This window comes from Triticum dicoccoides, chromosome 2B, assembly GCF_002162155.2.
Source record: "Triticum dicoccoides isolate Atlit2015 ecotype Zavitan chromosome 2B, WEW_v2.0, whole genome shotgun sequence".
Taxonomy (NCBI): domain Eukaryota; kingdom Viridiplantae; phylum Streptophyta; class Magnoliopsida; order Poales; family Poaceae; genus Triticum; species Triticum dicoccoides.
This window is the reverse complement of record NC_041383.1, coordinates 746521957-746540497: the sequence shown is the minus strand read 5'-3', so window position 1 is coordinate 746540497 and position 18541 is coordinate 746521957. Positions and strand designations below refer to the sequence as shown.

Sequence of the window (18541 nt, the reverse complement as noted above, 5' to 3'; positions counted from 1 at the left end):
AATCCAGGCTTGCATCGAGTGTGCAAAATCAGACAAGAGAGTTCAGATAGTTTTTCTTTTTCCGTTTTTTGTTTCGATGAAGGAGTTCAGATAGTTCATGGAAGGGAAACACCACATTTATCCTTTTTCAGATTTGTATGCTACAGATGGAATGAACGGTTCATTAACTACTCAGCCCCAAATCCAGTGAAAATTTACTTAAATCAGAGGTCTCCAAAGACAGCAGTCGTCGATACAAGTAAAAAGTGGACAAAACCTCCTTCCGAACAAATCCTGGAAGAACGATATCAAGTAAACCAACAAAGCCAAGGCTCATTCTTCAGCAGGAGACCAGTGGAAGTATCATAGCTTGCGAAATTCCAGCATTGCTCTTTTAACTCGTATGTTTGAGGATGTTGAAGTCATGTCATAAGAGCTTCAGACCACCAGTGACATCGTCTACCATGTCAGCCGGCCCTGCTCAAATGAAACAGTACAATCAGCAGCGGGATATCGGCTCACTACAAGCCCACAAATTCTGAAAAATATGATACACTGTGAAAATCATGCATGTAACTTACCAAGAATAGCCATGACTGTTCTGGAATCTACAGGATCGCAAGACAAAAATAAATCAATTTATCAAGACATAAACAGACAGAATTGAACTGGATGTGTGTAGATGAAGATTAAATAACTCACTAGGTGCAATCTGTGTCCTTCCAGCATCAATGGTAATGTGAGTTGGCAGATTCATAGATTTTGCTCTCCCCTGCACCCAAAAGTTGGCTTAAATGTGATGGGACAAAAATAACACTGTTCCAAATGATAAGTTCATTTCGTTTTAAATACAGTAAGAGATTAACCAAATGATTTATCTACAAAGAGAAACCGGAGGATAAGGCCAAGTAAGAATCAAATGTTTCCTTTTTTTTTTCTAAAATATGGGGGAAGGAATAAATTATTGCAGCTATTTCAGGCCAGGACATATTCACCTACAAAATGTCCAGTTTCTCATTAATATTTCTGCTATTTTAATTCCTCTGAGAACTCTTTAAAAGAAGCTTTTTATTACTAAATGTTATCTGATAAGAGCAAAATATTAAATGACTGCTTTTGTCCATGCGCCTTTTTCTCTGGGTTACTATCTCTAGATAACCCCAAGGTACTTTCGAAATTAATGTGCCAGTGCCCAACAAGGCAGAATACTTACTTGTAAAACCAGCATATCTTCCTCGCTTTCTACTTTCACAACCACCTTGACTTGACCACACCTCTCCCATCTGCAAAAGAGTAAATGAAGAGTAAATGAATTTTCTTTCCTTTTTACCATCTCTGTGCCACACTAGGACGAACAGCAGAAGTAGCTACTGATAATGATACCTTCGTAATGACTTTGGTGCTCTCTGTTGGAGTTTCTTAAACAAGCCCAGTGTTGCATGGCTGAGCAAACAGAAAAGAGGAAAGAAACAACCATAATTAGGCACACCACTCCCATACGCTAAAAATAATGAAAACGTAGTACAATAAAGCGTGATAACTCATCCACTTCTAAAACTGATCATTTACACACTCGGAAGCAAAGATATGCATGCTTCCGTAGTTGAGATGCTCCACATGCTTCCTTGCCAAAACAAATGTAAGACTGCGATTAACTGAATATCATTTCTGCAGCACATCTGCCAATGCTCAAATATGTTGAATAATCTTGCTGAGTTCAAACAACCAACTAGTGTTAGCATGTTAGGTTAACTGTTTCTAGTTATAGACGAGTAGTCACAATGCGGATTGGCGAATGCCATCATAAGGGTTGACAACAAGTTGCTTTGGTAACTAGAGTGCTCCCTTGCTGTCTGGTCAATGAAATCTGACAGAAAATATATTGGCTGGTTGGCATGAGTACAAAGATCAACATCTGGGCATTGCAAAAGTTCTACTGCAATAAGCATTTATGCAACCATAATAAAATTTGCCTTTGTTTTTGGGAGGACCGAATACAGGTGATCGACTGATCGTCCTGGATGAAGAATGCCAGCTGGCTCAAGTGTTATGGAAAATACTGCCATCTATTTTTCAAAACAAATGGCAATTGCGAATTTGGAATTAAGTGAGGCAGCTACCTGGTTTGGGCATCAGGCCAAACCAAAATAGTCTTCCATTCCATCACACCCTACACCCCAACAATTATTTTTACATAAGATAAGAGTAAGATGTGAAGAATACCGATCGCAGTCATGAATTGTGTGCTACAGCTGCAGGATAATTCTAAGGGCATGACACGTACCATTAGCACTTAGCAGACACACGTTCATAGAAAACTAGCAGGAAGAAAAATAACAGATTGCCACATGGCTTTGGCATGACCAATTCGTGTGTGCAACTGCTTTCATTCCAGAAAAACACCCATATTGACAGAAAGGAAAATTTTGTCTACGTTATAATCCTTGTTCAGTTTGAGCTCATAAAAATGTGTCATGATCAGCTCTAACAACAATCTAAAGTGCCAAATAGGTATGTCAGCCCAATATCTCCTGTTGCAAACATGGGCACACTTAACTAGACATCAACTCTTAACAACATGATACACTGACCATTTCATCACTCTGTGTTAACCATCGACATCGGTTCCCCATCTAGTAAGTTTCTATTCTTAGCCAATCCTGATACTGAAATGTGTTACCTGCATTGCGCAGCGATTTTCCCCTTTCCCATCTTCAGGTCGTTTCTCACCACAAGCACCTGCACCAGCAACAAAATCAACCGAGTAATTTCCCATTCTCCCCCCAACATGAAAAACGCCCAAAACCGAGTAAAGGGACGAAGCGTTGGCTAGAAACTCCAATACCATCTTGAAATCCTCTATTATCTTGGCGAGGTTTTCGATCTCCAGGGGGGCGGAGGCGGTCTGGACCTGCGCCCTCTCGGCTTCCCTGGCGGAGTCGGACTTGGTCACCACGTTTCGGGACCAGAACAGCAGCCTGAGCCCGGTCCGCTTCCGCCCGGCGGCTCGCTTCGCCGGCCGGGCGCGGCCGGAATTTTCGTCATCATCTTCGTCCGAGTCGTCCTCGGAATCGTCGTCGCCAGAGTCGGGGGCGGCGGCGGCGTGGATGGGGAAGCGGGCGAGGGCGAGGAAGTAGCCGAGGGCGAAGCAGCCGGCGGCGCCCGCGATAGCGGTGGCCGCGCCAGGGAAGGAGGCGGCCACGGGGAGAGAGAGGACGGAGGTGGTGGCGCCCATCGGGGTCGCCGTCGCCGGTGGCGGCGGCGGCGGGGCGATGGAGCGAGGGGTAGGGGAGAGAGGAGTGGGAGGTGGTTTGGGTGCTACGACACCGTGGGGTTTGGGGATTGGTGGTTTTGGCGAGGTGAAGCTGACACGCGGGGCCCACGGTTCAGTGGGTGTGTTCTGCCCAGCCGCGTGGTTTGGTGAACGCGCCGCGTTGATCGATTGGGAATTTGCAATTTGCAATTGAGCGCTCGACGCTCGTTTTTTTTTCGTTTTGACAGCGAGCGCTCGACGCTGCTTGGTTTGCTAATATTTAGGCAAACTAGAAAATTAGCTAACAAATATAGTACTATATTTTTACACTATAATTGGCTAACAATTGAATTGATTTGACTACCAACTCATATTTGTCTATTTTTCAAGACTTCTCATAGGGATATGGCGTGCGCGCGTGATTCATATGACTGAGCATACGTGTGTATGTGAGCGTCTGTCTTTGTACATTTTTATCTCTACTCCTAAGGGCATCTCCAGCCGCGCCCCCAGGAAGGCCTCCCCAGGCGTTTTTTTCGCGCCGACGCTGAAAAAACGGCCCAGTCGCGCCCCCAGGAGCCCGATTTTCGCCGGCTTGGGCCGAAAACAGCGTCGGCGGACCCAGCCCGAACCCGGCGCGCTGGGGGGCGCCCGGGGGCGCCGGGCGAACTGTTTTGGCGCGAAAAAGCCGCGGGCCCGCCGCGTCAGCGACACGGCTCTCTTCTCGGCCCTTCTCGTCCTCATCGCCTCGTTTCCCGCGGCGAATCAATGCCAAAGCTGCCGCGCCGGTCAGCCTGCACCATTGATGCCTCACGGGCGGCGCGGTGAAGACCGGACGACGCGCGTCCCTCGCCCTCCCTCGCCCGCCACGCGTACACACTGTGACACACGCGCCTTGGCCTATATATGAAGCGCCCCGGCGCACTCGGCGACTCACACTCTCCCGCCGCCGTCGTTTCCTCCCTCTCCTCTCCTCTCTTTCGCCGTCCCCAGTTCACAGCCATGGTTGAGCGCTTCCCAAGCGACGGCGCGGCGGCGAACGGCTTCGGCCGCCGCCATCTTCACGAAGACGAGGCTCGCCTCCTTTACGAGGCCGAGTACCCGGTCCCGCCGGACATGCGGGTGCCCGGGACGTGGAGGATCAGCGCGGGCGGCGTGCCGGTGCCCCCGGTACCGACCGGCGCGGCACGGCGTGCAGAGATCGCACGCATCCGCTCGAACCTGCCGCGTGCGGCGAGGAAGGCGCCACGGTACGCCCCCGACAGCCCGCTCTGGGAACCGTACTTTCGCCGCCGTCAGGCCGAGCAGCTCGAGGCCACCAACGGCGTCGTGCCCTCCGGCAGGCTCAACGCCGTCGGCCGGCGTCTGTGGTGGGGCGTGCCCGAGCGCACGTTGGAGGCTGTCCTCGAGCACATCGAGGGCGGCAATACGCCGCGCCTGGAGTACCCCGCTCCCCCTTCCTTCTCACGCCGCCGGGGAATCTCATGGACCCCGAGGCGCATGGAGACCGGGGGGTCCTCCTCCTCGTCCAGCGGCTCGCCCTGCCTCCGCCCTGTCAAGCCGGAGCCCCAGGACACGCCGGTCAGCGCGCGCACCCGCAGCTCCAGCGGCGCCAACGCCTCTCCACCAACCGGCCGCTTCGTCCTTGCCGAGCCCAAGCCGGAGCCCGTCCTCCCCGCGGAGTACGAGGAGATAGCCCGGCGCGGCTTCTCCGACGAGGACGCCATGCGGTGGGCGCGGGACGACTACCTCCGCGACGAGATGGTCCGGCAGCGCCGGGCCCTGGAGGAGATCGCCGCCCGCAAGCATGGGCGCGAGGACGAGCACGGCGTCGTGGTCCTCGACAGCGACGACGACGACGCCCCCGGACGTCCAACCCGCCGCGCCAACCGGGGAAGGGATGCAGCAGGGACGGCGGAGGCGGCGACGACGACGACGACGGTGATGACGATGACGGCGGTGACTACACGCAGTTCTACCGCCTCCTCGGCATGTAGAACCGCGTGGGCGGGCGGCGAGGGAGACGGCGGGCGGCGAGGGAGACGGCGGGGGTAGCCCGCGTAGTTTTTTTTTTCTTTTTTTGTAAAATATGTTTGAGTTTGAATGAACTCGCTGATGTTTGCGTTAAATTTGAGTCGTTTTGCACCGTGTTTGACTTTTTTGACTAACCGTGGGCGCCGCGACTGGGGGGCATCACGCCCCCAGTGCGCGGTTTAGCGCCGGTGCGCCCCCAGGGGGCGGTTTTTTGCCCCTCCTGGGGGGCCAACGGCTGGAGATGCCCTAATGGAGCAGTCGGTGAATAGTCTCCATGGTTTATTTTCGTTGGTTTTTTCGTCTCTCCTCCCACCACCCCCTCCCATCCTGATCCATCGATTTATTTTTCTCTCCACTCTTTAGTACAACCAGGATTTTCCTAACGTATAACAAATCACGGATCTAAATTCCTTAAATTATTCATATCAATCGATTTCTTTTATTGGTTCAATTTGTCATAGGAAACAAATAACAAATTTTTAAGAAACAAATAATAGATTTGAATCTAAATTTCCTAACTTATCTAAATCAATCAATTTTCTCTACTCCTAACAGAGCAGTTGGTGAATAGTCTCCACGGTTTATTTTCGCTGATTTTTTTCGTCTCTCCTCCCACCACCCCCTCCCATCCTGGTCCATCGGTTTATTTTTATCTCCACTCTTTATTACAACCAGGACTTTCCTAATGTATAACAAATCACGGATCTAACTTCCTCAAATTATTCATATCAATCGATTTTTTTTATTGGTTCAATTTGTCTTAGGAAACAAATAACAAATTTTTAAAAAACAAATAATAGATTTGAATCTAAATTTCCAAACTTATCTAAATCAATTGATTTTCTCTACTCCTAATGGAGCAGTTGGTGAATAGTCTTCACGGTTTATTTTCGCTGGTTTTTTCGTCTCTCCTCCCACCACCCCCTCCCATCCTGGTCCATCGGTTTATTTTTCTCTCCACTCTTTATTACAACAGGACTTTCCTAACGTATAACAAATCATGGATCTAACTTCCTTAAATTATTCATATCAATCGATTCCTTTTATTAGTTCAATTTGTCTTAGGAAACAAATAACAAATTTTTAAGAAACAAACAATAGATTTGAATCTAACTTTCCTAACTTATCTAAATCAATCGATTTCTCTCATTAGTGAAATTTGTTTTAGGAAACAAATAACAGACACGTCACAAACTTTCCTCCCAATAAATAGTTTCTTAACATTTGCAAACTTTCCTAATCAGACACATCACAAACGGGCAGGTATTGATATCATGTTACCAAACAATAAAACCCCATTTGCATAGAAATCAGTTCAAAATCCAAACTTTTCTAAATTTTTACCTTACCTTGATAGCATCCAATATTTCCTATGTTTTCCACCTATTGAAGGAAATCACCCCTCCATCGATATTAGCATTTTTTTGGAATGAGATCTCCGGGTTATGATTTTTTTGCGATTCTTTCCAATTGTGACCTCTCCTTCCGCTCCAGCTCCTTCTCGCATAATCACCTCCACCACAGCCAGCTGAAGCCATCCTAGACCTCTTGCCTCTCCACATCTTCTCCGCCACCTCCTCCTTGTACTCCATTGACAATCCCTCCGCCACGTTTGTCCATGGCGGTGTCGAGGGCATGGCGCAACAGCGTACCAGTGGTAGAGCAGCGCATAGCAGCAGGAAGAAGCACGCAGCAGGCGAGGCGAGCAGCCGACGATGGAGGGCAGAGATGCGGTCGGCGTGGCTGAGGGGGAGGCCGGCAGAAGATGGCCACGACAGGAGGCGGCGCGAGGCAGAGGTGCGACAGCGGGGCGAATGAAGGAATAGGCGGCAGCAGATGGGGCGAGCGCAGCCAGCGAGAGTGTAGGCGTGACGGACGCGGTGTGGCACGTGTGTGGGCATGGAGAGCTAGAGAGGGAGTGGCCCCACGGGCGCGGAGGAAGAGCTGAAGGCTCGGGCATGGGCGCGCATAGGAGGGGGCATGTGCCACGGGGTCAATCCGAGGAGCTCAATGGCTACCCCTGCAATGGCCATGGCGGACGGCGGTTCTCGGCCACGGCGAAATACCTAATGAGACCAAACGAGAGGGGAAACTGGGGAAAGGAAAGAGGAGATCACGGCGGTGTCAATGGCACCCTAGGGAAGACAGGGGAGCTCAGGGCGGCGTGGATCGAACGGCAATATCGCGGTGGCCGAAGGTTGAGGAAGACGGCAATGACGTCGATCTGGGGGTGCTGGACTTGATCTCGTTTGCGCAGACGAAGTAGCGGAGACATTCGGAGCTCCTCAACAAGCTCCTAGCCAGCAGGGAGGGCAGTGGCCGTCTGGACGGGGGCGGTCATGGTGGCCGTGGCATCTGACTTCGTCCAGATCACCGGGACCGAGCGAGCGAGGAGGAGAAGTGGATCTGGTAGGGGGCGTCGAGGAGGAGTGAGGCCATGGGCGCAGGGGAGGCAGGGCGTCACCCTTATCCATTCCCCTTCAATGCTGGGGAGGTGGTCGGGCGGGAGCCCGGCTCTGTAGCGACGGGCTCGGGGAACAGTAGAAGACGACCGTTCGGGACTGGACCACTGGGCCGGTTCGGTGGCAAGGCCCGGGGGTAGGGGGAATCCCCTTTTTCATCGTCCTTTTGGTTTTTAATGTATTCTAATCCGTTTCTCCTTTTTAACACCGTTTTCTATTTATTCTTATATCCTAAATGGATTTTGTTAATTATGAAACTATGCACACAATTCGAGCACAATATTTTTAGGTGGCACAAAAAGTTTGGGGCCAAAAGGAAATACATAAAATTAGGTTTATATTTAATTAGTTATTTTAACTACTGTTGGACCTCTTATTAATTTGATAAGATTTAAGTTTTGGGTCAAATAATGTTGGGCTCAACATGTCAAAGATCAGTGGAATTTATAGAATATGGTGAACATTTTATTTTTACTGTTTGACGAAATAATTTATTTGACTTTATTTTAAATTTGAATTGGGCTTTGATTTTTATCAAGTGGCAGTTTGGCTTAGCAAGCCTGGTGACATGGCATCATTAGGGGGAGGTCACTATAGCTAACGACTTGAGGTGTTACATAATCTTCCCATTTCTGAAATTTCATTGTTAAATGATTGGAGAATATATCACACTATCCATTAGTTCAGTCAAGCTCACCACAAGTGCACACATTATTGCCAATTGAGTAAGTCTTATTGGCGGGGAGAATAGGCTATGTGTGTGTGTGTGTTAGAGAGAGAGAGAGGGAGAGAGAGTGAGGAAGAGGGAGGGGGAGAGAGTGTGTGTGAGAATTTGATGGTAAAAAAGATCGCCAATGTCGTAATATTGAACTCTTAAAGTTAATGTGGCCCCGTTGCAACACACGAGCATTCTTCTAGTTAAAAAAAGTTGACAATTTTTGATAAGTTTAGAAATTGTCAAATGTTTTTGACACCAGTCATGCTCTCAGCATACCTAATAGTTGTTTTTTGTTGCTCAAAAAAACCTAATAGTTTTTTCTAGAAATAACCTCATATATTTCATTAGACAAACGTATTACAAAGAGTACACATGTGATCATCACAGAAGACATACATAGATGTCTTGCAATATTGCATCAAAGACTTCACAAGAAGTAAAAATAGAATTTCACGTTGGCAGAATCTTGTGCCACGCCCAAACGTCGCCCACCATTGTCCTCCTTCGCCGATGAGGCAACGTCGAAGAAAGAGGGGAGCCGCCTTCATACCATGATCTAGAGGAGCACCTTTGCATACTGATACGTCTCCAACGTATCTACTTTTCCAAACACTTTTGCCCTTGTTTTGGACTCTAACTTGCATGATTTGAATGAAACTAACCCGGACTGACGTTGTTTTCAGAAAACTACCATGATGTTGTTTTATGTGTAGAAAAGAAAAGTTCTCGGAATGTCCTGAAAATCCACGGAGGCACTTTTCAGAATTAATAAGATTTTTTGGTGAAAGAATCAAGGCCAGGGGGCCCACGGGCTGTCCACGAGACAGGGGGGTGTCCCCCCTAGGGCGCGCCCTCCTATCTCGTGGACCCCCTGGAAACCTCCCGACCTCAACTCCAACTCCATATATACCGTCTCGGGGAGAAAAAAATCAGAGAGAAAGTTTCATCGCGTTTTATGACACGGAGCCGCCGTCAAGCCCTAATCTCTCTCGTGAGGGCTGATCTGGAGTCTGTTCGGGGCTCCGGAGAGGGGGATTCGTCGCCGTTCTCATCATCAACCATCCTTCATCACCAATTTCATGATGCTCACCGCCATGCGTGAGTAATTCCATCGTAGGCTTGCTGGACGGTGATGGGTTGGATGAGATTTACCATGTAATCAAGTTAGTTTTGTTAGGGTTTGATCCCTAGTATCCACTATGTTCTGAGATTGATGTTGCTATGACTTTGTAATGCTTCATGCTTGTCACTAGGGCCCGAGTGCCATGATTTCAGATCTGAACCTATTATGTTTTCATGAATATATGTGTGTTCTTGATCCTATCTAGCAAGTCTATAGTCACCTATTATGTGTTATGATCCGACAACCCCGAAGTGACAATAATCGGGATACTTCTCGGTGATGACCGTAGTTTGAGGAGTTCATGTATTCACTTTGTGCTAATGCTTTGTTCCGGTTCTCTATTAAAAGGAGGCCTTAATATCCCTTAGTTTCCGTAAGGACCCCGCTGAAGACGGGAGGGTAGGACAAAAGATGTCATGCAAGTTCTTTTCCATAAGCACGTATGACTATTTACGAAATACATGCCTACATCACATTGATGAATTGGAGCTAGTTCTATATCACCCTATGTTATAACTATTGCATGAGGAATCGCATCCAGCATAATTATCCATCATTGATCCATTGCCTATGAGCTTTTCACATATTGTTCTTCGCTTATTTACTTTTCCGTTGCTACTGTTACAACTACTACAAAAACCCAAAAACATTTATCTTTACTTTGCTACCGCTACTATTATTATCATACCACTTTTGCTACTAAACACTTTGCTGCAGATACTAAGTTATCCAGGTGTGGTTGAATTGACAACTCAACTGCTAATACTCAAGAATATTCTTTGGCTCCCCTTGTGTCGAATCAATAAATTTGGGTTGAATACTCTACCCTCGAAAGCTGTTGCGATCCCCTATACTTGTGGGTTATCAAGACTAATTTCTGGCGCCGTTGCCGGGGAGCATAGCTCTATTCTCTGAGTCACTTGGGATTTATATCTATTGATCACTATGAAGAACTTGAAAGACGATCGAACTACTATTTTGCCCTCAACTACGAGGGGGGGGGGGTAAGGAACTACCATCTAGCTCTGCACTAGATTCTCCTTCCGTTATTAGTAAGCTTGCGACACCTAAACCTGCTACTGCTATGAATTCTGATATGTCGCATGTTATTGATGATGCCACTTGTGCTATGCATGATGAAACTACTTCTGTGTGTGATACTACTTTGCCATTAGGTGAATTTCTAGATGAACAACTTGCTAGATTTAGGGGGAATGAAATTACTGAAGATCCTATTACTGATGATAGTGATGATGAAGGTCCCCCCAATGATTATGTATTACCTGTTGTTCCTAAGGGTTATGTTATGCATGAAACAGCTGCTATGGAAATTCTTGCTTGCAATGATAGAAAAGATCTTAAGAAATTATTAGCTAAATGGAAGCAGCAGTCTCTTAACGCTAGAATGAAACCCGATCCTGCTTTTGCTACTTCACCTATCTGTGTTACTGATAAGGATTATGAATTCTCTGTTGATCCTGATATGATTACTTTAGTTGAATCTGATCCTTTTTATGGCCTTGAATCTGAAACTGTTGTGGCACATCTTACCAAGTTGAATGATATAGCCACCCTATTTACTCATGATGAGAAGTCTCGCTATTTATATATCCTTAAGATATTTCCGTTCTCGTTAAAGGGTGATGCTAAGACTTGGTATAACTCTCTTGCTCCTGGTTGTGTGCGTAGTCCCCAGGATATGATTTATTACTTCTCTGCTAAATATTTCCCTACTCATAAGAAACAAGCTGCCTTGCGGGAAATATATAATTTTGTGCAAATCAAAGAAGAGAGTCTCCCACAAGCTTGGGGGAGGCTTCTCCGGTTACTTAATGCTTTGCCTGATCATCCTCTTAAGAAAAATGAAATACTTGATATCTTTTATAATGGACTAACCGGTGCTTCCAAGGACTACTTGGATAGTTGTGCTGGTTGTGTTTTCAGGGAAAGAACAGTCGATGAAGCTGAAATACTATTGAATAATATGTTGACTAATGAAAATAATTGGACTCTTCCTGAGCCAGTTCCTGAAGTAATTCCTGAACCAATTGAGCCAACTCCTGAGCCTATTCCTAAACCCACTCCAAGGAAGAGAGGTGTTTTATTTCTCAGTCCTAAAGATATGCAAGAAGCAAAGAAATCAATGAAAGAAAAAGGTATTAAAGCTGAAGATGTTAAGAATTTACCTCCTATTGAAGAAATACATGGTCTTAATTTACCGCGTGAAGAACCACATTGTCTTGATAACCCGTCACAGGTAGTAAAGGTAAATTATCTCTATAGATATGATAAAGTTGAAGTACCCTCTACTAAATTTCATAGCCCGTGCTTAGATGAGTTTGATGACTTTATGGCTAGACAAGAAAGTTCTAATGCTCATGTTGGTAGAGAGTTAAAGAATAATGCCTTCGAGATAGGACGTGTAGGTGATAATCTGGCTAGAGTTAAAGATGAACTTCACCGCGTTATCAAATATACTTCTATGGTTGCTACCCAAGCTGAGCAAGTACTTAAAGCTCAAAATGATCTGCTTGATGAATTGAATAATAAAAATGACTTTGCTGTTAGAGTGGCTACCAGAACTGGTAGAATGACTCAGGAACCTTTGTATCCTGAAGGCCACCCTAAGAGAATCGAGCAAGATTCTCAGAGAAATAATTTAGAAACACCTAGTTCTTCTAAAAAAGAAGAATAAGAAAAACAATAGAACTTTGCATGCTTCTAGTGAACCTACTGTAGACACACCTGAGAATCCCAATGGTATTTCTATTTCTGATGCTGAAACTCAATCAGGTGATGAACATGAACCTAGTGATAATGTTAATGATAATGTTCATGTTGATGCTCAACCTAGCAAAGACAATGATATAGAAATTGAACCTGTTGTTGATCTTGATAACCCACAATCAAAGAATCAGTGTTATGATAAGAGAGATTTTGTTGCTAGGAAGCACGGTAAAGAAAGAGAACCATGGGTTCAGAAACCCATGCCCTTTCCTCCTAAACCATCCAAGTCAAAGGATGATGAGGATTTTGAGCGCTTTGCTGAAATGATTAGACCTATTTTCTTACGTATGCGCTTAACGGATATGTTTAAAGTAAATCATTATGCTAAATATATGAAGGATATCATCACAAATAAAAGAAAGATACCGGAAGCTGAAATTTCCACCATGCTTGCTGATACGTCTCCAACGTATCTATAATTTTTGATTGCTCCATGCTACTTTATCTACTGTTTTGGACCATATTGGGCTTTATTTTCCACTTTTATATTATTTTTGGGACTAACCTATTAACCGGAGGCCCAACCCAGAATTGTTGTTTTTTGCCTATTTCAGTGTTTCGAAGAAACAGAATATCAAACGGAGTCCAAACGGAATGAAACCATCGGAAACGTGATTTTCTCACCGAACGGGATCCAGGAGACTTGGACCCTGCTCCAAGGAACAAAAGAGTCGGTCACGAGGGTGCCCCCCCCTAGGGCGCGCCCCCTGCCTCGTGGCCCCCTGTTGCTCCACGGATGTACTCCTTCCTCCTATATATACCTACGTATCCCCAAATGATAAGAAGGGGAGCCAAAACCTAATTCCACCGCCGCAACCTTCTGTATCCATGAGATCCCATCTTGGGGCCTATTCTGGAGCTCCGCCGGAGGGGGCATCCACCACGGAGGGCTTCTACATCAACATCATAGCCCCTCCGATGAAGTGTGAGTAGTTTACATCAGACCTTCGGGTCCATAGCTAGTAGTTGTTGGAAATATGCCCTAGAGGCAATAATAAAATGGTTATTATTATATTTCCTCGTTCATGATAATTGTCTGTTATTCGTGCTATAATTGTGTTATCCGGAAATCATAATACATGTGTGAATACATAGACCACAACATGTCCCTAGTGAGCCTCTAGTTGACTAGCTCGTTTATCAATAGATGGTCACGATTTCCTGAACATGGACATTGGATGCCATTGGTAACGGGATCACATCATTGGTAGAATGATGTGATGGACAAGACCCAATCCTAAGCATAACACAAGATCGTGTGGTTCGTTTGCTAGAGCTTTTCCAATGTCAAGTATCATTTCCTTAGACCATGAGATCATGTAACTCCCGGATGCCATAGGAGTGCTTTGGGTGTACCAAACATCACAACATAACTGGGTGACTATAAAGGTATACTACAGGTATCCCCGAAAGTATCTGTTGGGTTGACACGGATCGTGACTTGGATTTGTCACTTCGTATGACGGAGAGGTATCTCTGGGCCCACTCGGTAATGCATCATCATAATGAGCTCAATGTGACCAAGTGTTTGGTCATGGGATCATGCATTACGGTACGAGTAAAGTGACTTGCCGGTAACGAGATTGAACGAGGTATTAGGATACCGATGATCGAATCTCAGACAAGTAACGTACCGATTGACAAAGGGAATTGTATACGGGATTACTTGAATCCTCGACATCGTGGTTCATCTGATGAGATCATCGAGGAGCATGTGGGAGCCAACATGGGTATCCAGGTCCCGTTGTTGGTTATTGACCGGAGAGTCATCTCGGTCATGTCTGCGTGTCTCCCGAACCCATAGGGTCTACACACTTAAGGTTCGGTGACGCTAGGGTTGTAGAGATATTAGTATGCGGTAACCCAAAAGTTGTTCGGAGTCCCGGATGAGATCCTGGACGTCATGAGGAGTTCCAGAATGGTCCGGAGGTGAAGAATTGTATATAGGAAGTCCAGTTTCGGCCACCGGGAAAGTTTCGGGGGTCACCGGTATTGTATCGGGACCACCGGAAGGGTCCCGGGGGTCCATCGGGTGGGGCCACCTATCCTGGAGGGCCCCATGGGCTGAAGTGGGAGGGGAACCAGCCCCTGGTGGGCTGGTGCGCCCCCTTGGGCCTCCCCCTGCGCCTAGGGTTGGAAACCCTAGGGTAGGGGGCGCCCCACTTGGCTTGGGGGGCAAGCCACCCGCTTGGCCGTCGCCCCCCCCCCCTTGAGATCCAATCTCTAGGGGGCCGGCGCCCCCCCCCAGGGCCCCTATATAAAGAGGGGGGAGGGAGGGCTGCGCACCCATGCTCCTGGCGCCTCCCTCTCCCTCTGCAACACCTCTCCCTCTCGTAGAGCTTGGCGAAGCCCTGCCGAGATCGTCGCTACTTCCACCACCACGCCGTCGTGCTGCTGGATCTCCATCAACCTCTCCCTCCACCTTGCTGGATCAAGAAGGAGGAGACGTCTTCCCCAACCGTACGTGTGTTGAACGCGGAGGTGCCATCCGTTCGGCGCTAGGATCTTCGGTGATTTGGATCACGACGAGTACGACTCCCTCAACCCCGTTCTCTTGAACACTTCCGCGCGTGATCTACAAGGGTATGTAGATGCACTCCTCTCTCTCGTTGCTAGATGACTCCATAGATTGATCTTGGTGAAGCATAGAAATTTTTTATTTTCTACAACGTTCCCCAACAGTGGCATCATGAGCTAGGTCTATGCGTAGTTTCTATGCACGAGTAGAACACAAACTTGTTGTGGGCGTTGATGGTGTCAATTTTCTTGCCACTACTAGTCTTATATTGTTTCGGCGACATCATGGGATGAAGCGGCCCAGACCGACCTTACACGTACGCTTACGTGAGACAGGTTCCACCAACTGACATGCACTAGTTGTATAAGGTGGCTAGTGGGTGTCTGTCTCTCCCACTTTAGTCGGATCGGATTCGATGAAAAGGGTCCTTATGAAGGGTAAATAGAAATTGGCATATCACGTTGTGGTTTTATGTAGGTAAGAAACGTTCTTGCTAGAAACCTATAGAAGCCACGTAAAAACATGCAACAACAATTAGAGGACGTCTAACTTGTTTTTGCAGCATATGCCTTGTGATGTGATATGGGCAAAAGGATGTGATGAATGAAATATATGTGATGTATGAGATTGATCATGTTCTTGTAATAGGAATCACGACTTGCATGTCGATGAGTATGACAACCGGCAGGAGCCATAGGAGTTGTAAATTACTTTACTTTATTGCTAAACACATTAGCCATAGAAGTAGAAGTAATCGTTGGCATGACAACTTCATGAAGACACGATGATGGAGATCATGATGATGGAGATCATGGTGTCATGTCGGTGAAGAAGATGATCATGGCGCCCCGAAGATGGAGATCAAAGGAGCAATATGATATTGGCCATATCATGTCACTATTTGATTGCATGTGATGTTTATCATGTTTTGCTTCTTATTTGCTTAGTACAGCGGTAGTAAATAAGATGATCCCTTATAATAATTTCAAGAAAGTGTTCCCCCTAACTATGCACCATTGCGAAAGTTTGTTGTTTCGAAGCACCACGTGATGATCGGGTGTGATAGATTCTAACGTTCACATACAACGGGTGTAAGATAGATTTACACATGCAAAACACTTAGGTTGACTTGACGAGCCTAGCATGTATAGACATGGCCTCGGAACACAAGAGACCGAAAGGTCGAACATGAGTCGTATGGAAGATACGATCAACATGGAGATGTTCACCGATGATGACTAGTCCGTCTCACGTGATGATCGGACACGATCTAGTTGAGTCGGATCATGTATCACTTAGATGACTAGAGGGATGTCTAATCTGAGTGGGAGTTCATTAAATAATTTGATTAGATGAACTTAATTATCATGAACTTAGTCTAAAAACCTTTGCAAAATGTCTTGTAGATCAAATGGCCAACGCTGATGTCAACCTCAACTTCAACGTGTTCCTAGAGAAAACCAAGCTGAAAGATGATGGCAGCAACTATTCGGACTAGGTCCGGAACCTGAGGATCATCCTCATAGCTGCCAAGAAAGCATATGTCCTAGAAGGACCGCTAGGTGAAGCACCCATCCCAGAGAACCAAGACGTTATGAACGCTTGGCAGTCACTTGTTGATGATTACTCCCTCGTTTAGTGCGGCATGCTTTACAGCTTAGAACCGGGGCTCCAAAAGCGTTTGAGCAACATGGAGCATATGAGATGTTCGAAGAGCTGAAATGGTTTTCCAAGCTCATGCCCGGGTCGAGAGATATGAAGTCTCCGACAAGTTCAACAGTTGTAAGATGGAGGAAAATAGTTCTGTCAGTGAGCACATACTCAAAATGTCTGGGTTGCACAACCGCTTGTCCCAGCTGGACATTAACCTCCCGGACGAGGCGGTCATTGACAGAATCCTTCAGTCGCTCCCACCTAGCTACAAGAGCTTTGTGATGAACTACAATATGCAGGGGATGGTGAAAACTATTCTTGAAGTATTTTCAATGCTGAAATCAGCAGAGGTGGAAATCAAAAAGGAACATCAAGTGTTGATGGTCAATAAAACCACTAGTTTCAAGAAAGGCAAGGGTAAGAAGAACTTCAAGAAGGACGGCAAGGGAGTTGCCGCGCCCGGTAAGCCAGTTGCCGAGAAGAAGCCAAAGAATGGACCCAAACCTGAGACTGAGTGCTTTTATTGCAAGGGAAAGGGACACTAGAAGCGGAACTGCCCCAAATACTTAGTGGACAAGAAGGCCGGCAACACTAAAGGTATATGTGATACACATGTAATTGATGTGTACCTTACCAGTACTCCTAGTAGCTCCTGGGTATTTGATACCGGTGCGGTTGCTCATATTTGTAACTCAAAGCAGGAGCTGCGGAATAAGCGGAGACTGGCGAAGGACGAGGTGACGATGCGTGTCGGGAATAGTTCCAAGGTCGATGTGATCGCCGTCGGCACGCTACCTCTACATTTACCTACGGGATTAGTTTTAAACCTCAATAATTGTTATTTAGTGCCAGCTTTGAGCATGAACATTGTATCTGGATCTCGTTTAATACGAGATGGCTACTCATTTAAATCCGAGAATAATGGTTGTTCTATTTATATGAGAGATATGTTTTATGGTCATGCCCCGCTGGTCAATGGTTTATTCTTAATGAATCTCGAACGTGATGTTACACATATTCATAGTGTGAATACCAAAAGATGTAAGGTTGATAACGATAGTCCCACATACTTGTGGCACTGCTGCCTTGGTCACATTGGTGTCAAGCGCATGAAGAAGCTCCATGTAGAGTCTCTCGATTATGAACCATTTGACACATGTGAACCATGCCTCATGGGAAAAATGACCAAGACTCCGTTCTCCGGAACAATGGAGCGAGCAACCAACTTATTGGAAATCATACATACTGATGTGTGTGGTCCAATGAGCGTTGAGGCTCGCGGAGGCTATCGTTATGTTCTCACTCTCACTGATGACTTGAGTAGATATGGGTATTTCTACTTGATGAAACACAAGTCTGAGACCTTTGAAAAGTTCAAGGAATTTCATAATGAGGTGGAGAATCAACGTGACCGAAAGATAAAGTTCTTACGATCAGATCGTGGGGGAGAATATTTAAGTCACGAATTTGGTACGCACTTAAGGAAATGTCGAATCGTTTCACAACTTACGCCACCTGGAACACCTCAGCGTAACGGTGTGTCCGAACGTCGTAATCGCACTCTATTGGATATGGTGCGATCTATGATGTCACTCACTGATTTACCGCTATCATTTTGGGGATACGCTCTAGAGACAACTACATTCACCTTAAATAGGGCACCATCTAAATCCGTTGAGACAACACCGTATGAACTATGGTTTGGGAATAAACCTAAGCTGTCGTTTCTAAAAGTTTGGGGATGCGATGCTTATGTCAAGAAACTTCAACCTGAAAAGCTCGAACCCAAGTCGGAAAAATGTGTCTTCATAGGATACCCTAAGGAAACCATTGGGTATACCTTCTACCTCAGATCCGAAGGCAAGATCTTTGTTGCCAAGAACGGGTCCTTCCTGGAGAAAGAGTTTCTCTCAAAAGAAGTAAGTGGGAGGAAAGTGGAACTTGATGAAGTACTACCTCTTGAACCGGAAAGTAGCGCAACTCAGGAAGATGTTCCTGTGGTGCCTGCACTGAC

General features: G+C 46.3%; 1 protein-coding gene across 1 annotated transcript; it reads right to left on the bottom strand.

Moving 5' to 3' along the window:
* Positions 1-98: 98 nt before the first annotated feature.
* On the bottom strand, positions 99-3320 carry LOC119366036 (peptidyl-tRNA hydrolase 2, mitochondrial-like). Its single transcript, XM_037631693.1, has 7 exons — positions 2825-3320; positions 2660-2718; positions 1363-1422; positions 1193-1262; positions 682-751; positions 561-587; positions 99-456 (listed from the first exon to the last, which is right to left on the bottom strand). The coding sequence occupies exons 1-7, from the start codon at positions 3212-3214 to the stop codon at positions 407-409; spliced, it is 726 nt and encodes a 241-aa protein (XP_037487590.1). The 5' UTR covers positions 3215-3320; the 3' UTR covers positions 99-406.
* Between the last annotated feature and the right edge of the window lie 15221 nt (positions 3321-18541).

Excerpts from the sequence above, each read along its gene's own strand:
- LOC119366036 (XM_037631693.1), bottom strand. The coding sequence starts at position 3,214 with ATGGGCGCCACCACCTCCGTCCTCTCTCTCCCCGTGGCCGCCTCCTTC. Across the intron at positions 1,263-1,362 it reads GCACCAAAGTCATTACGAAG|ATGGGAGAGGTGTGGTCAAG; the intron begins GTATCATTATCA and ends ACTCTTTTGCAG. Across the intron at positions 457-560 it reads AACAGTCATGGCTATTCTTG|GGCCGGCTGACATGGTAGAC; the intron begins GTAAGTTACATG and ends TCATTTGAGCAG.